The 12,616-nt window shown below is 35.9% G+C and overlaps 1 protein-coding gene across 4 annotated transcripts; it reads right to left on the bottom strand.

The window, feature by feature from the left end:
• Window positions 1-811: 811 nt before the first annotated feature.
• LOC117789072 (transcription initiation factor TFIID subunit 4) lies at window positions 812-12,546 on the bottom strand. Of its 4 annotated transcripts, none has more exons than XM_034628094.1 (11): window positions 12,398-12,546; window positions 10,127-10,866; window positions 8,701-8,868; window positions 7,658-7,894; window positions 5,600-6,082; window positions 5,406-5,519; window positions 4,027-4,257; window positions 2,580-3,560; window positions 2,342-2,515; window positions 1,633-1,758; window positions 1,398-1,556 (listed from the first exon to the last, which is right to left on the bottom strand). In XM_034628094.1, the coding sequence occupies exons 2-11, from the start codon at window positions 10,595-10,597 to the stop codon at window positions 1,398-1,400; spliced, it is 3,144 nt and encodes a 1,047-aa protein (XP_034483985.1). In that variant the 5' UTR covers window positions 10,598-10,866; window positions 12,398-12,546. The 4 variants fall into 4 exon arrangements, with proteins under 4 accessions (XP_034483986.1, XP_034483985.1, XP_034483984.1 ...); XM_034628093.1 differs by lacking the exon at window positions 12,398-12,546 and adding an exon at window positions 11,477-11,948; XM_034628095.1 differs by lacking the exon at window positions 12,398-12,546 and having other exon boundaries at window positions 812-1,556.
• Between the last annotated feature and the right edge of the window lie 70 nt (window positions 12,547-12,616).

Raw genomic sequence — 12,616 nt, forward strand, 5'->3', positions numbered from 1 at the left:
AAAACTTCGAAATTTTCCCATTTTTTTTTTGAGCGCTCATTAATAAGATTTTTAAATTTTGTTTTATTTTTTTGTTGTGTTTTGTTTTGTTTTTGTTTCATATAAACTAAAATTATTCATACAATAGGTTTTGTTTATTTTGTTTTATTTATTAATTGTAAAACATAATATGTATGCATATATTTATAGATGTATATAATATATATATATATTTAGTTATATGCCTACTAAACTATGCGCTGTTGAAATTTGCATGATCATATTGTAAATTTTAGCACACACACAGAATTAATTTATGTTTTGTTTAAATATGTACGTTGTCAATTATTTCAGTGTATTTTACAATTTAACTGTTTAATTTATTATGTTTTCTTTTGTTTTTTTTCTTTGTTTGTATAAAATTGAACTATTTTGTGGCTGGTGCAAATGTTCAAATGAAAATTCTACCTGCAAGAACATTATTTAATACGCACACACAGAGGGCGCCACTCATAATAATAATTATAATAATAAAAATCATATGTTTAGTGACTAAAACTATGTTCGGGTTTTAGTTCATTTTGCTGTAAATTTGTTAATTACGATGTGTTTTTGTTTACCTAGTTAAACTATAGAAAAAACTTAGTCTGCACTTTATACACATCTATATTGTTTAGCTTGTTTTGTGTCTGTTATTTGAATTGTTTGTTTTTTGTTTTGTTTTTTTTTTTTTATACATAAGCTAATTAAAATTACATCAATTTGTTTAAACAACTACAGCTAGTCCAATGTATGTATAATGTGGATATTTCTTTTCTTTACTTTTCTCTCATTTTGTTTGTTTTTCTCCCTCTTGCTTGCAATATGGTTTTAAAAACCATCTTATAATCGATCTTGAATGCTAACTTACAGCCTAAAATTACGCATGATTTCTTTTTTTTTTCGTTTAACAAACTAAGCTACACAATTTAATCATATTATTTATATATGTTTATATCGTTTAGATAAGGCCGTCAATGCAATTATTACTGCAATTAATTATACGTTTAAAAATTACAAAATCAAACTTGTTTTCTTTCACTTTCTTTTGTTTAGTTGTTGATGTTGGTTTTTGGATTGGTTTGGTTTAAGTGTTGCAGGCTTTCTTTTTAATTGGCAAACGATAAGTAAATGAGGTTTTATATAAAATTTAAATACAATTTAGTTGGTACATATATTTACGTTAAGAAAAAGGGGGAGCCTAACTAAAACAACGAAAGAGACGACGCAATTAAATGTGACAGCTAAAATATATTGCAAATTAATGAACGCTGAACAACATGGACAGTTTTGAGGATGAGGATAAGGATTAGGAGCTGGAGCAGGAGGAGCCGTACAGGTGCGTAGATGCGATTGAAGAACGGCCGCGCCAGCAGCGATCACTTGAGGTAAGTTTTAAAGAGCAGCGAGCTGCGACAAAATTCACGTTCCTGCTCCATGTAAAACAGCATGTCCCGAAGATTGACACGCTTAATTCGCGGTCGTAATGTTGTCGTTGTTGTGCCACTGCTGCTTAAAATACCGCCGCCACTGGAACCCTGTATTTATGACAGAAAAAAAAAAATATAATGTCAAGGATATATCTCAAGCATTTATGTATATAAGATTACTCACCACGCCCACCCCGCTCGCATCGCCATCTAATTTGAGTTTCTTACGCGGTCCAATCGCCTGCAGTGCCGTCAAGTTTGCATCCCGTTGACGCAGCTCCTCCATTTCCGCGCGCTGCATTTCTTTTGCCTACAACAAATTAATTAATTTATTTATTAAAAAGGAAATTTTAACTAAACAAATCAGGAATCGTACATTATACATGTTGGTGTAAATAATCAACAAAGAATAAATTATTCTTGATTTATTTTAATTTACTTAAAATAGATCATCATTTATATTTAATTAAAACTGGCAAAAAACATAGCCATTGTCAATTTATTTTATTCATTCACATTTTTTGATTTTTTATTTATTCCTTAATTCTGAATATTAAAAATTAAAAAAAAACACCTTTTTAGGTTTGTTATTAATGAGAATGTTAATTAAAAATAAACATTTAATTATAATTGTAATATTTACAAAATTTAAAAATGAGTTTTATTCTCAAAGAAGTAAAATAGACAAAGGAAACAAGTGAATTAATTTTTAAATTTGCTCAAAAGATTTACACTCAAATAACAATTTCTATAATAATAACAAAATATGTACATAGTCCCCTGTTAAAATTGTACGATCATTTAAATATTATTGTAAACATAAATTGTTGTATATTGATTTTATAATACAATAAATAAAAGCAAAATAAATGAAATGGTTTTGGTATGCTTACCCTCGCCTTCATTTTGGCCTGCTCGGGATCCTCGACTCGCGTTCTCGACTTCGCAGCCCGCAATAGCATCTCTCGCTCGAGTTCCTCGTGTCGTTTCTGTTCCGCCTTGTCCAGTTCCTCCAAGAACTTGATTTGACCGCGCACATCCTTCGCCGGCTCATATCGTGGATCCAACTGTGGATTGAATTCAAATGTTAACATGGATTCAAATAAATGATAGAAATAAAGTAGAACGCACCTTGATGACATCAATGCGGTGCTCCGCTATCACAGCCAACTTCTCCACAATATTCTTGAGCCGCTCCTGGCACGCATGCGATATGAGGACGGCGACATCCTGCGACGGTTCGTCCAGCCCTCGTTCGGCGGTTATTGCGCGGATTCGCGCCTGCAATGCTGGCAGATTGAGAAAGACCTCGTCCTTGCAGGAACGGATTTGTGTGCCAATGTTCTCGGTGCAGCCGAGAATGCGTTGCGACTCCTCGGCGAGATTAACACCACCCATGGCGGCCACATCGTTGATATCATCATCGCCATACATCGATGTGGACATTGAGTTTGGCTGGAAAAACGAATTGGCAGCGGCGGCCGCTGCGGCAGCGGATGCTGATGACGCCAATCCACTGCCACTGTTCGCCTTCTCCTCCTTGCTTTGATCCCGATCCCGATCGAGTGCATCCCGCTTCTTTTTACTCGCCGACGACGACTTGTTGGCCATGGTTAAGGCGCCGCGTGGCAGCGTCTTGGCCGAAATTGGTGTCAGCGAGGCATTGATACGTTCCATATGTGGATGCTGATGTGGATGTGAATGTGACAGTTGCGGTGCCTTAATCTCAACCAGCTTCGGCTCGAAATGATTGTTGTTATTGTGATGCAGGGAATTCTGCATTTGTTCCCGGGCACGCAAAGCCTCCGGCGGCAAATGAACGGTGGGCAACGAAGGCACCGGCAACGATGTCGTCGATGCCGAATTAATCGTCGATAGTACCGATAACGTGGGAGTCGGTGGAAGTGATGGTCCGCTATTGGATGATATGGCCGCCAGCGATGGCGGATGCAAACTGGACGTCGTTATCGCCTTGATCTGTGTCTGACCAACCTTAACGGCAGTGACTTTGTTCGTGGGCGTACTGGTGGGCGGACGGGGCGTGGCACGGATCTGTACCGAGCCCGTACGCTGCAGCTGTGCATTGTGAGGACCGCGGATTTGCACAATGTTCTGTAATGATATAAACAAGATTAACACGTGTATTAGTTATAAATTTTTATCGTAATAATGGCACAGTAATGATTATCTTATAATTTTTTCAAATTGTTATCATGGTAATTTTATAAAAATCTGTCTATAATAAATATATTTGAGTAAAATAACAAAAATCATAAATACTATTAATTTTTAATTGGTTTTATTTTGATCATTAAATATTAACATTTTTCATCATGTTATTTTGATTTTAATGAACTGTTATTAGTTGACACTAGATAAACAAATAAATGATTACATGTGATTTTTTTTTTTTCCTCAAATATGATTATAATCAGATATTTATATAGTTTCTCAAAAATTATTATTATCATTGATAAAAAATATATTTTGATAATAAATAATATTTTATAATATTACGTTTAAATTTGGTGATCAAAAGCAATAAATACTTCGATTAATTGTTGTTGAAAGTACTTACCGCCTGCGTAGGCATTGGCAGCGAAGGCATTTGGCCGCGAATGGCATTCGTGTTGACGAGTCGCGGCGCAGTGGGTAATCGAATGTTTGGCGGCTGCTTCGATATCGTCGTGTGGCCAATTGTGGGTCGGGGGCCAGTGCTCAGTGCATTTGGTGTGATCATGCGCACCTGTGTCTGTCCAATGGTCGTTGTCTGGCTCAGCCCAATCGGACGGATTTGCGCTTGAATTTTCTGTCAAGGATTTTATTAAACATATATTGTATTAATAACTTCATTCGCTACAAATATGCAGGTCACTTAACTTAAAACTTTCTAATTAAGTAAAATTTAAATGCAGAATGAATTAAGAAGCCAAACCATGATCAAAATAACATTTCGCTTGAAAATTGGAAAGTTTTGGCAAAGTTATGACAGTTAGAAGTTGGTCAAGCCTCTGACCTAGCAACTTTACAAGTCAAAATATTTCTCACATTTGACATGATTTTTTACAGAAAAATTAAAGGTCTCAGAATCAAGTTTAAAGTGTTGTTTTATACTAATTACGTTATAAGGAGTTTATTAAAAGTGAAAGCTTGATATTTAAAATTTTGAATTTTCGAAATTTCAAAGGGGGGACCCTTACCATCAAACCAGGGCTGTGATCGAAAAATATAAAATTTTCTATATAAATAAAATTTAAATGCAGAATGAATTTAGAAGCCAAACCATGATCGAAATGACATTTCGCTTGAAAATTGGTAAAGTTTTGGCAAAGTTATGACAGTTAGAAGTTGGTCAAGCCTCTGACCTAGCAACTTTACAAGTCAACATATTTCTTATATTTGACATGATTTTTTACAGAAAAATTAAAGGTCTCAGAATCAAGTTTAAAGTGTTGTTTTATACTAATTACGTTATAAGGAGTTTATTAAAAGTGAAAGCTTGATATTTAAAATTTTGAATTTTCGAAATTTCAAAGGGGGGACCCTTACCATATAACCAGGGCTGTGATCGAAAAATATAAAATTTTCTAAATAAATAAAATTTAATGCAGAATGAATTTAGAAGCCAAACCATGATTAAAATGACAATCCGCTTGAAAATCGGTTTAGTTTTGACAAAGTTATGACGGATTGAAGTTGGTCAGACATGGGATCTAGTAACTTTAGTTAGTGAAAATTTTAGATTTAAAATTTAGAATTTTCAAAATTTCAAAGGGGGTACCCTTACCATCAAACCATGGCTATGATCGAAAGTACAAAATTTTCTAATTTAATAAAATTTAAATGCAAAATTAATTTTGAGACATTTGACAAAGTTATGAGAGTTTAAATTGAAAAGAAATTGGATGATGGACTGTTGATGCTTAAAAAAAATTGAGAAACTTCCAAATAACTCACCGGCAGCTGCTGCGACAGTCCGACCAATCCCAGGACATGCTGCGGAGGCGGTTTGATGCCCTCAATGACCAGTTCCTTGGTGTAGAGCGCCTGGCGCAACAGTGGCAGACTTTTCTGTGGTTGGAATCATTAAGACTCATCATTAACATCATCATCACGAGAACAACAAGTACAATCAAGTGTTTTTCAGGTACCTTTAGAAAACCAATTAGGCACGGCTGCGGACTGGCGTTGAGTAAACGCTCCAGGCGATCACAAAACTCCTCCGGTTCCACATTCGCATTGACCAGCTCCTGAATCAACGTACGCACATTTTTCTCGACCGGCTTCGGTTCGCGTGTCGACAATTCAATTAAATTGGCTAAAAACTTGCGACACTTTTCTTTGGTATTGCCTTGTGCAGCCGTTGTTGTTGTTGTTGCTGCTGCTGTCGTTGTGTTGACAGCAACATTTGCTGCTGCTGTCGCTGCAACTTGCACATTATTTGCCGCTGGTATCGTTTGAATTTGCGTTACTTGCGGCAAATGTGGTTGTTGTTGCTGTTGATGCTGCTGTTGTGGTTGTTGCTGCAACTGTGCCAAATGCGGTGGCTGTGAACCGCTTCCATAACTGTGAACATTGCTGCTGGCCACGGAATTAACAATAATGTTGCTAGACGCCGTTGTGCTGGTCATCGACTGCGATTAAACATAAAACATTACTCATTAACAAATTATACAAATGTTTATACATATTCAACTAAATAGTGTCCAGTCAGTGCAAATTAAGAGCGATAAGCGTTAAAGTTGTAATTAGCAATAAAGGTAATACATTTTATAATGGCTCACGGGCTTTGATTTGTGCATATGTGTGCAATAATAACATTAAATATTTTCAATAAATTTAATTAAATTTTTTAAACATATTTTCTAATTTTTGTTCACTTTTAAGATGCGTATGCAACAGATTGTAAAACATTTTAAATGAAAAGTAAAACAAAGTGAATTAAGAAAATAATTACATACAAATGTACGTTTAAATTGAATTCATTGTAGTTTATGTTTGAAATCCATTGCAAAGTAAATTTAAAGGAATAAACTTAATTTGAATATTTGTATAAATTTAATTCCATTTTTTGACTAATTTTTATGCTTTTGCTAACTTTTAAATTGAATATGTGCACATTTTAAATGACAATTAAACTGAATAAAGAAGTTAATTACATTTAAATATTTTTTTAGTATTTAAATTTGAACTTTACTTAGATTTTGCATTAGAAAATATTTTCAATGAAACGTAAATATTTTTAAATTGGATTTTTAATATTAATAAAAGACATTATTTTAATAACATAATTAATATTCCTTATTCATTCTTTAGATCACACGTTTATCGGAAAGCCCGTAAGTCCTTTGGATGCTTGATAATGAAATTGATATTTAAGCACTAAATGATAAAGTTCAATGAGCTCATGATTTCTTAATTTTCCAAACAGCAACGCATTTTTTGCAGCATAAAATTAAATATAAAAAAATAGATATATATGTTAATATACACACAGTTACAACGCAGCATGCAAAACTGAGCAAAATGTACAAATATATTATATATAATATACTTATGTGGAAATCAAAATTGAAATACTCGAAAGTCAGACCGGAAAGTCAAAATTGTAATTGAAATTGAAGCAGAGCTTTAAAAATAAAACACAGATCAAATGCAAAAAGAGACAAAGAGAGAGAATTAAGAATTAAGAGAATTTTACGAGTATTTTTGTATAACTAAGAGCAAAATTTAAAATTTAAAATATTGAAAATATATTGAAAAGAGCATTTTCCAATGGTTGTATTGATTTTTACGTTTTGCTTGATCTTTATTGTGGCTGCCACATTTGCCGCAGCAGCTGCGGCGGCCGCGGCGGCTGCGCTGCTGGCGCTGGCAGCGGAATGTTGCTGCTGTTGCTTATGTTGCTGCTGTGCCTGTTGCTGCTGTTGCTTGAGTTGCAGCTGTAGCTTCTGTTGTTGCTGCTGCTGTTGCAGGTTAGTAGCGGGTTTGTTGTTGGTGTTGTTGTTGTTGGTAGTGGTTGTGGTGTTATTATTATTATTAATATTATTGCTGGATGGGAGGATTGTGGATGATGTTCGGACAATCGTTTTGCGTAGTGCAATGGCAGTTGATGCTTGTGGGGATGATTGTGTGCTTGTCTGATGTTGTTGCTGTTGTTGTTGAGATTGCTGTTGTTGTTGTTGTTGTGATCCATGATATCTACTTACAGCCGGTACCGTTTGCAATCGTATCTGTGTTGTTGTGGCATGATTTGTGGTTGTTGTTGTTGTGTTGTTACTGTTGTTGTTGTTATTGTTGCTCATGTTGCTGGTGTTGGATATGGTCTGTGTCATCGTTGGCGGACCCGTCGTTGTCGCCGTGCCCACACGCAACAGCTGAAATCCATTATCCGTTTTCACCAACAGTGCAGGCGTTTGTCCTGCATTAATTGTGCTTAACGTTATCTAAAGGAGAGTCGGAAACAGAGAGAGAAAGAGAGAGAATAGACAAAGAATAGTTGACCCGCTTAATAAATGGTGTACTGTTTGTATATATATAGAAGACTTCAAAAAAATTTTAAGTTAAAATTTAAAAAATTCGAAATATGTCATTCAACGCTCCTTTGTTTATCCTACTACTATTTAATATATGTTTACTGATGGTTGATTGAATACTTCAAAATTAAGTCTTACTCTATGAGATTCTTTTCGAATTTATGCTAAATGAATCAAATATTTCTATATGGCAGAAAAAGATTTAGTTCTTAAGTAAGGAGATGCTTGATTGCTTGCTTTTTATACTTTTCGTCCTTATTTTGATAACTTTAAAATGTATTCTTCGATATTCTTGTCTTTATTTTTCCAACAAAAATATTAAAAATTCGCTTGATATTTTATATTTGAATTTTCTGGTTTTTTCCAATTAAATCAAATGTTGATGGTTAGAAAACGTTTAGTGATATTAAAATATTTAATCAATATTTTTAGCTCGGATTACTTTCTTGAATATTTCTATTATTTTTTTTTTTGGCTGCTTTTAAATTGAATCCTCGAATATTTTCTTTGATCTTTGTAGTTTTAACAAAAATATACAAAATTCGCATGAGATACCCATAAATGTGTGTGTGGATGTGCATGTGTATAAAAATGTATATGTGGTGGGCGGTTGGGTGGGTGCAAGTGGGAGCCTTTTTAGATTAGTAGAGAAGAGCGCACCACACCAACGAAGAGAGAACTCTCCGTGTCAGTCTCCGTCTAAGTTGTAGACTTACCGATGGACTCTGTGGCCTGACACCAGGCATATGGGAATTGCTGATGACGACGCGACTGAGCGGATTGGCGGGCATATTCTTTGGCTGCTGCTGCGTCGTCGCCTGCGGACGCATTCCGACCACAACTCCGGCGGGCAGCATCGAGTTGAGTAGCGCTGGTTGGCCGGCCTGTAAATTTCATTGTAATCATTAGAATTAGCAACATCTTTAAAATATTTATACTAATTAAGACAGTAAGGTTTCTACATAAGCATTGATAGAATTCAATTTTTGGTCACTACACATGCAACAGTTCCAGGTCAGGTCAGGTCACGGAAAACAGGTCAAAGTTGACAGATCAGTCGAGATATGTGCACAGAAATTGCATAGTTGCAAATACAAATCAAAAATATATATACTAATTATAATCAAGTTATGAGATTAACCAATTTAAATAAGTCTTCGTGAATCTCAAAGAAAGTCTACAGTAAATCTATTTCGAAAAAGCATAAAATGAGATGCAGAACTTAAAAACTCGCATTTTCACAAATTTTCATAAAAAAAAAACAGACGACATTTTTGTTTGAAGCATTTGAATTTTGATAGAAATGGTTATAAATTTGAAAAATAACTCCAGAGCTAATAAACTCCTTGTAGACAGTGAAGCATTCAACGGTTTTACATACAAATACTCAAATACAGTAAACATTCGATATAGTGACTTTCTAGAATTTATAGTGACTAGTGACTTATAGAACCAAAATTGTACCTGGAACGTCACAAGTGACATGTCTCGGATCAATTTTCGGTGTTACATATATAAACCAACAAAAATGTACTTTAAATTTCATGAAAATAAAAAATTCTTGCTAGATGTTTAAAAAAAAAATAAGTCAGGCATAGAAAATAATAATATAAGGACCAAATTTGCTCCTGAAATGCCACAAATTTCATTTTTTGGACACATTTTTGGAGCTAAGTAATAACATTAGCTAACAGAAATTTACTTTAAATTTCAACAAGCAAACAAACTCTTAACAAGAAATCAATCAGGGCTCGAAAATAATGCTTACACGACCAAATTTGTTTCTAAAATATCGCAAATATCAATCAAACTCGTAAAACAGTAAAAGCTGTAGAATACATTTTCAACTACAAAATCGTTCCAAATTTGATTTTTCTCATTTTTAAATTAATTAGAATTCCAAATGATTGTGCATTCGAATATTTACTGTTCTGTCTACTAATTGGCGTAACGTGGCCAAAATGAAAAGCAGAAGATGTAAGCAAAAGCGGGCAACAGAAGAGTTTATAATGTGTGTGTGTGTGTGTGAGTTGTACAGGTGTAACCATCAGGTGTAGATCAGGCAGGAAAGATGCGAAACTGAAACGACGCCTTCGACTATGGCGAATTGGAGGTTGAGTTGGAGGTTTTTGAGGTGGATACCTGATTGATGGTCTTGGTCATTGTTACGATTCCTGCTGGTGCACTTGAGACTAGACCCGCCGGCAGGGTGACAACCGCATGGTGATTGGATTTAATAACTAAGGTTTGTGTTTGCGTGGCACCTACTGATTGCTGTTGTTGTTGTTGCTGGTGTTGTTGCTGCTGCTGATGCTGTTGCTGGTGTTGTTGTTGCACCTGATGATGCGTCACCTGCGTCAGTCCCGTCACTCCATGTCCATGTCCGTGTCCCGCAATTCCGGCCGTTATTGTTTTGATCGTTGTCGTGTTCGGCAGTTGAGCCGTCGAGATGATCGTCGGTCCCCCCGCTCCTCCTCCCACTCCCCCTGGTCCAGTGGCAATGTTGATGGTGCCGTTGGGCAGCGATTGGCTGGTGAATGTGATGCGATTTCCCGCCGATGTGGCAGCTCCTCCTCCTCCCCCTCCTCCAGCAGCTCCTTGACTGTTGTTCATCTTTTGGTTCTTTTTCTCCTACTTCTTGTTGTTGTTGTTGTTGCAACTTGAATCCCAGTTGCGTTCAATGACCAGTTCAAAATTCCCTTCTATCTTCCTTTCTTCCTTTTTGATGACGTTCACTTTCTTCAAGCAGCCTCGCTTCTTCTTCTCTTTCAACTGTGCATCTGTGGCATCATATTGTTGATGTTGCGGTTGTTGTATTTAATGTTGTGATTGTTGTTGTTGTTGTCCAACACTTGCATTTTACGGTGTCGTTTTGAAGCAAACTGCAAGATAAAGTTTTCAACATTTAGTTAGCTTATATACTTCTATTTATAATTCTTTACGTTTAAATATTCAAATTATTAATTAATTTTATATTTGAGTTCAAAGTTAATTTGCATAATTTTAATCATTAGTTCTTAGTTGACACTAAACAAGTAAATAAATAAAAAATATGTCTTTTAATACATATTTTATTTAATTTATTTTTCTTCAATATTTTTTTTAATTTTTGAACTGCTGGGAATTTAGCAGTCGAGTAGCTTGACTTTTTTATTACTTATTTCCTTTCAAAATAGTAAACAATTGTTTCAATCTAGTTGTTTACCATTTCGAGCTGTGTTCACTGTATGCAGACTCATAGCCACTACAGTTATGTTTGTACACGGACAACAGTTATACCTGTGGGTCATAAAACAACAGTGTTGTTGTTTTTTTTTTCTTTTTATTTTTTTAATATATTTTTTTGTTTTAATGCAACTGCCGCAGATGTTTTAAGTTCGTGGGAGGAAGAGGGAAGAGGGAGAGTTGCTTGTAACGCTGGTGAAAGCCGACACAACGAGACGGGAAGATACTTTGCCAATTTAGCATAGTATTAATAATATCCGTAATCACCTTAGCCGTATACAAATCCCAATCCCAATCCTAGTTACCGTTCCTGATTCCCGTAATCAACTTACGGGTGCTCCGCTGACAAGCGAGCCCGCAGCACAGCGAAGCGAAGCGCTCGCTCGCACTTGCGCTCGCTTATTCACGCGGCTGCTGCGCTGGCGACGACGACGGCGACGTTGACTCCTTGTCGCTGTCTTTGACTTTTTTTTTGATTTGATTTGTTATATATTTTCTTTGGTTTAACCAAATGATATTTATATGGTATTTTCACACACACGCGCGCACGCGGCCTTTAGCGTAGACTGTTTGTTGAGCACTGTATTTATTGTCGCTTTATTTTGATTATTTTGCATGTACAAAAAATTTGGCAGCGACCGAGCGACGACGCCGCCATTTTCACGAATGCGCGTGCAAAACGACAGTAAAACGCACAGAGGGGCAGACACAGACGTCGATAAAAGTGCGAGACAAAACGCAACGCTGAAAATATTTCATTTGCCGCTAGAGGTCGCTGCTATAAGCAAGGCATTGCCATCCCAAAGAAATGGCACACGGCCAACTTCACGTGAGTTACAATTTGCGCGCAGCCAACTTCACTTCATTACGAAATGGCGCGCGGCCAACTTCACGTGAGTAGCGATTTGCACGCAGCCGACTTCACACAAGTTAAAAATTGTCATTCATTCTGTCTCGGAATGTCGTTAATTCTCACGTTTTGCCGCCAACTTTACGTGTATACAAATGCTTGACCTCCCAGTTGTATGCATTAACGTATTATTATATATGCGGAATGAATATGCCTTAAAAATGTAGTGCAACAAGCAAATTGATCCCAAAATTGACAGTCGCTAACAGCGGACGGCGGTCTGTTGCAAGCTGAAGTAGTTTTTCGTATTTTGTGGCTTATTTAATTAAAGCACTCACTTCAATTAATTTTGCATTGCATCTGTGTACACCAGAGCGCATTTTCAACATTTAACGCTACGTTTTTCTTGCCGAAAACCAACAATTTATGTTTACGAACCGTCCACCGAGAGCAGATTATGTTTATACAGCAGTGTGACCAGCTCTGCCAAAGATTAAAATGCAACAAAAACTAAGGTATGCTAAATATACTAAAACAAACAAATATTCATTAATATA

The sequence above is a fragment of the Drosophila innubila genome (genome assembly GCF_004354385.1).
Source record: "Drosophila innubila isolate TH190305 chromosome 3L unlocalized genomic scaffold, UK_Dinn_1.0 0_D_3L, whole genome shotgun sequence".
Classification (NCBI taxonomy): Eukaryota; Metazoa; Arthropoda; class Insecta; order Diptera; family Drosophilidae; genus Drosophila; species Drosophila innubila.

Bases quoted from the DNA above. Each gene is read 5' to 3' on its own strand.
- LOC117789072 (XM_034628095.1), bottom strand. From the start codon at position 10,597: ATGAACAACAGTCAAGGAGCTGCTGGAGGAGGGGGAGGAGGAGGAGCT. The intron at 8,869-10,126 runs GTATCCACCTCA...TGAAATTTACAG, and splicing joins TGACCAAGACCATCAATCAG to GCCGGCCAACCAGCGCTACT. The intron at 5,520-5,599 runs GTACCTGAAAAA...TTCCAACCACAG, and splicing joins GCCTAATTGGTTTTCTAAAG to AAAAGTCTGCCACTGTTGCG.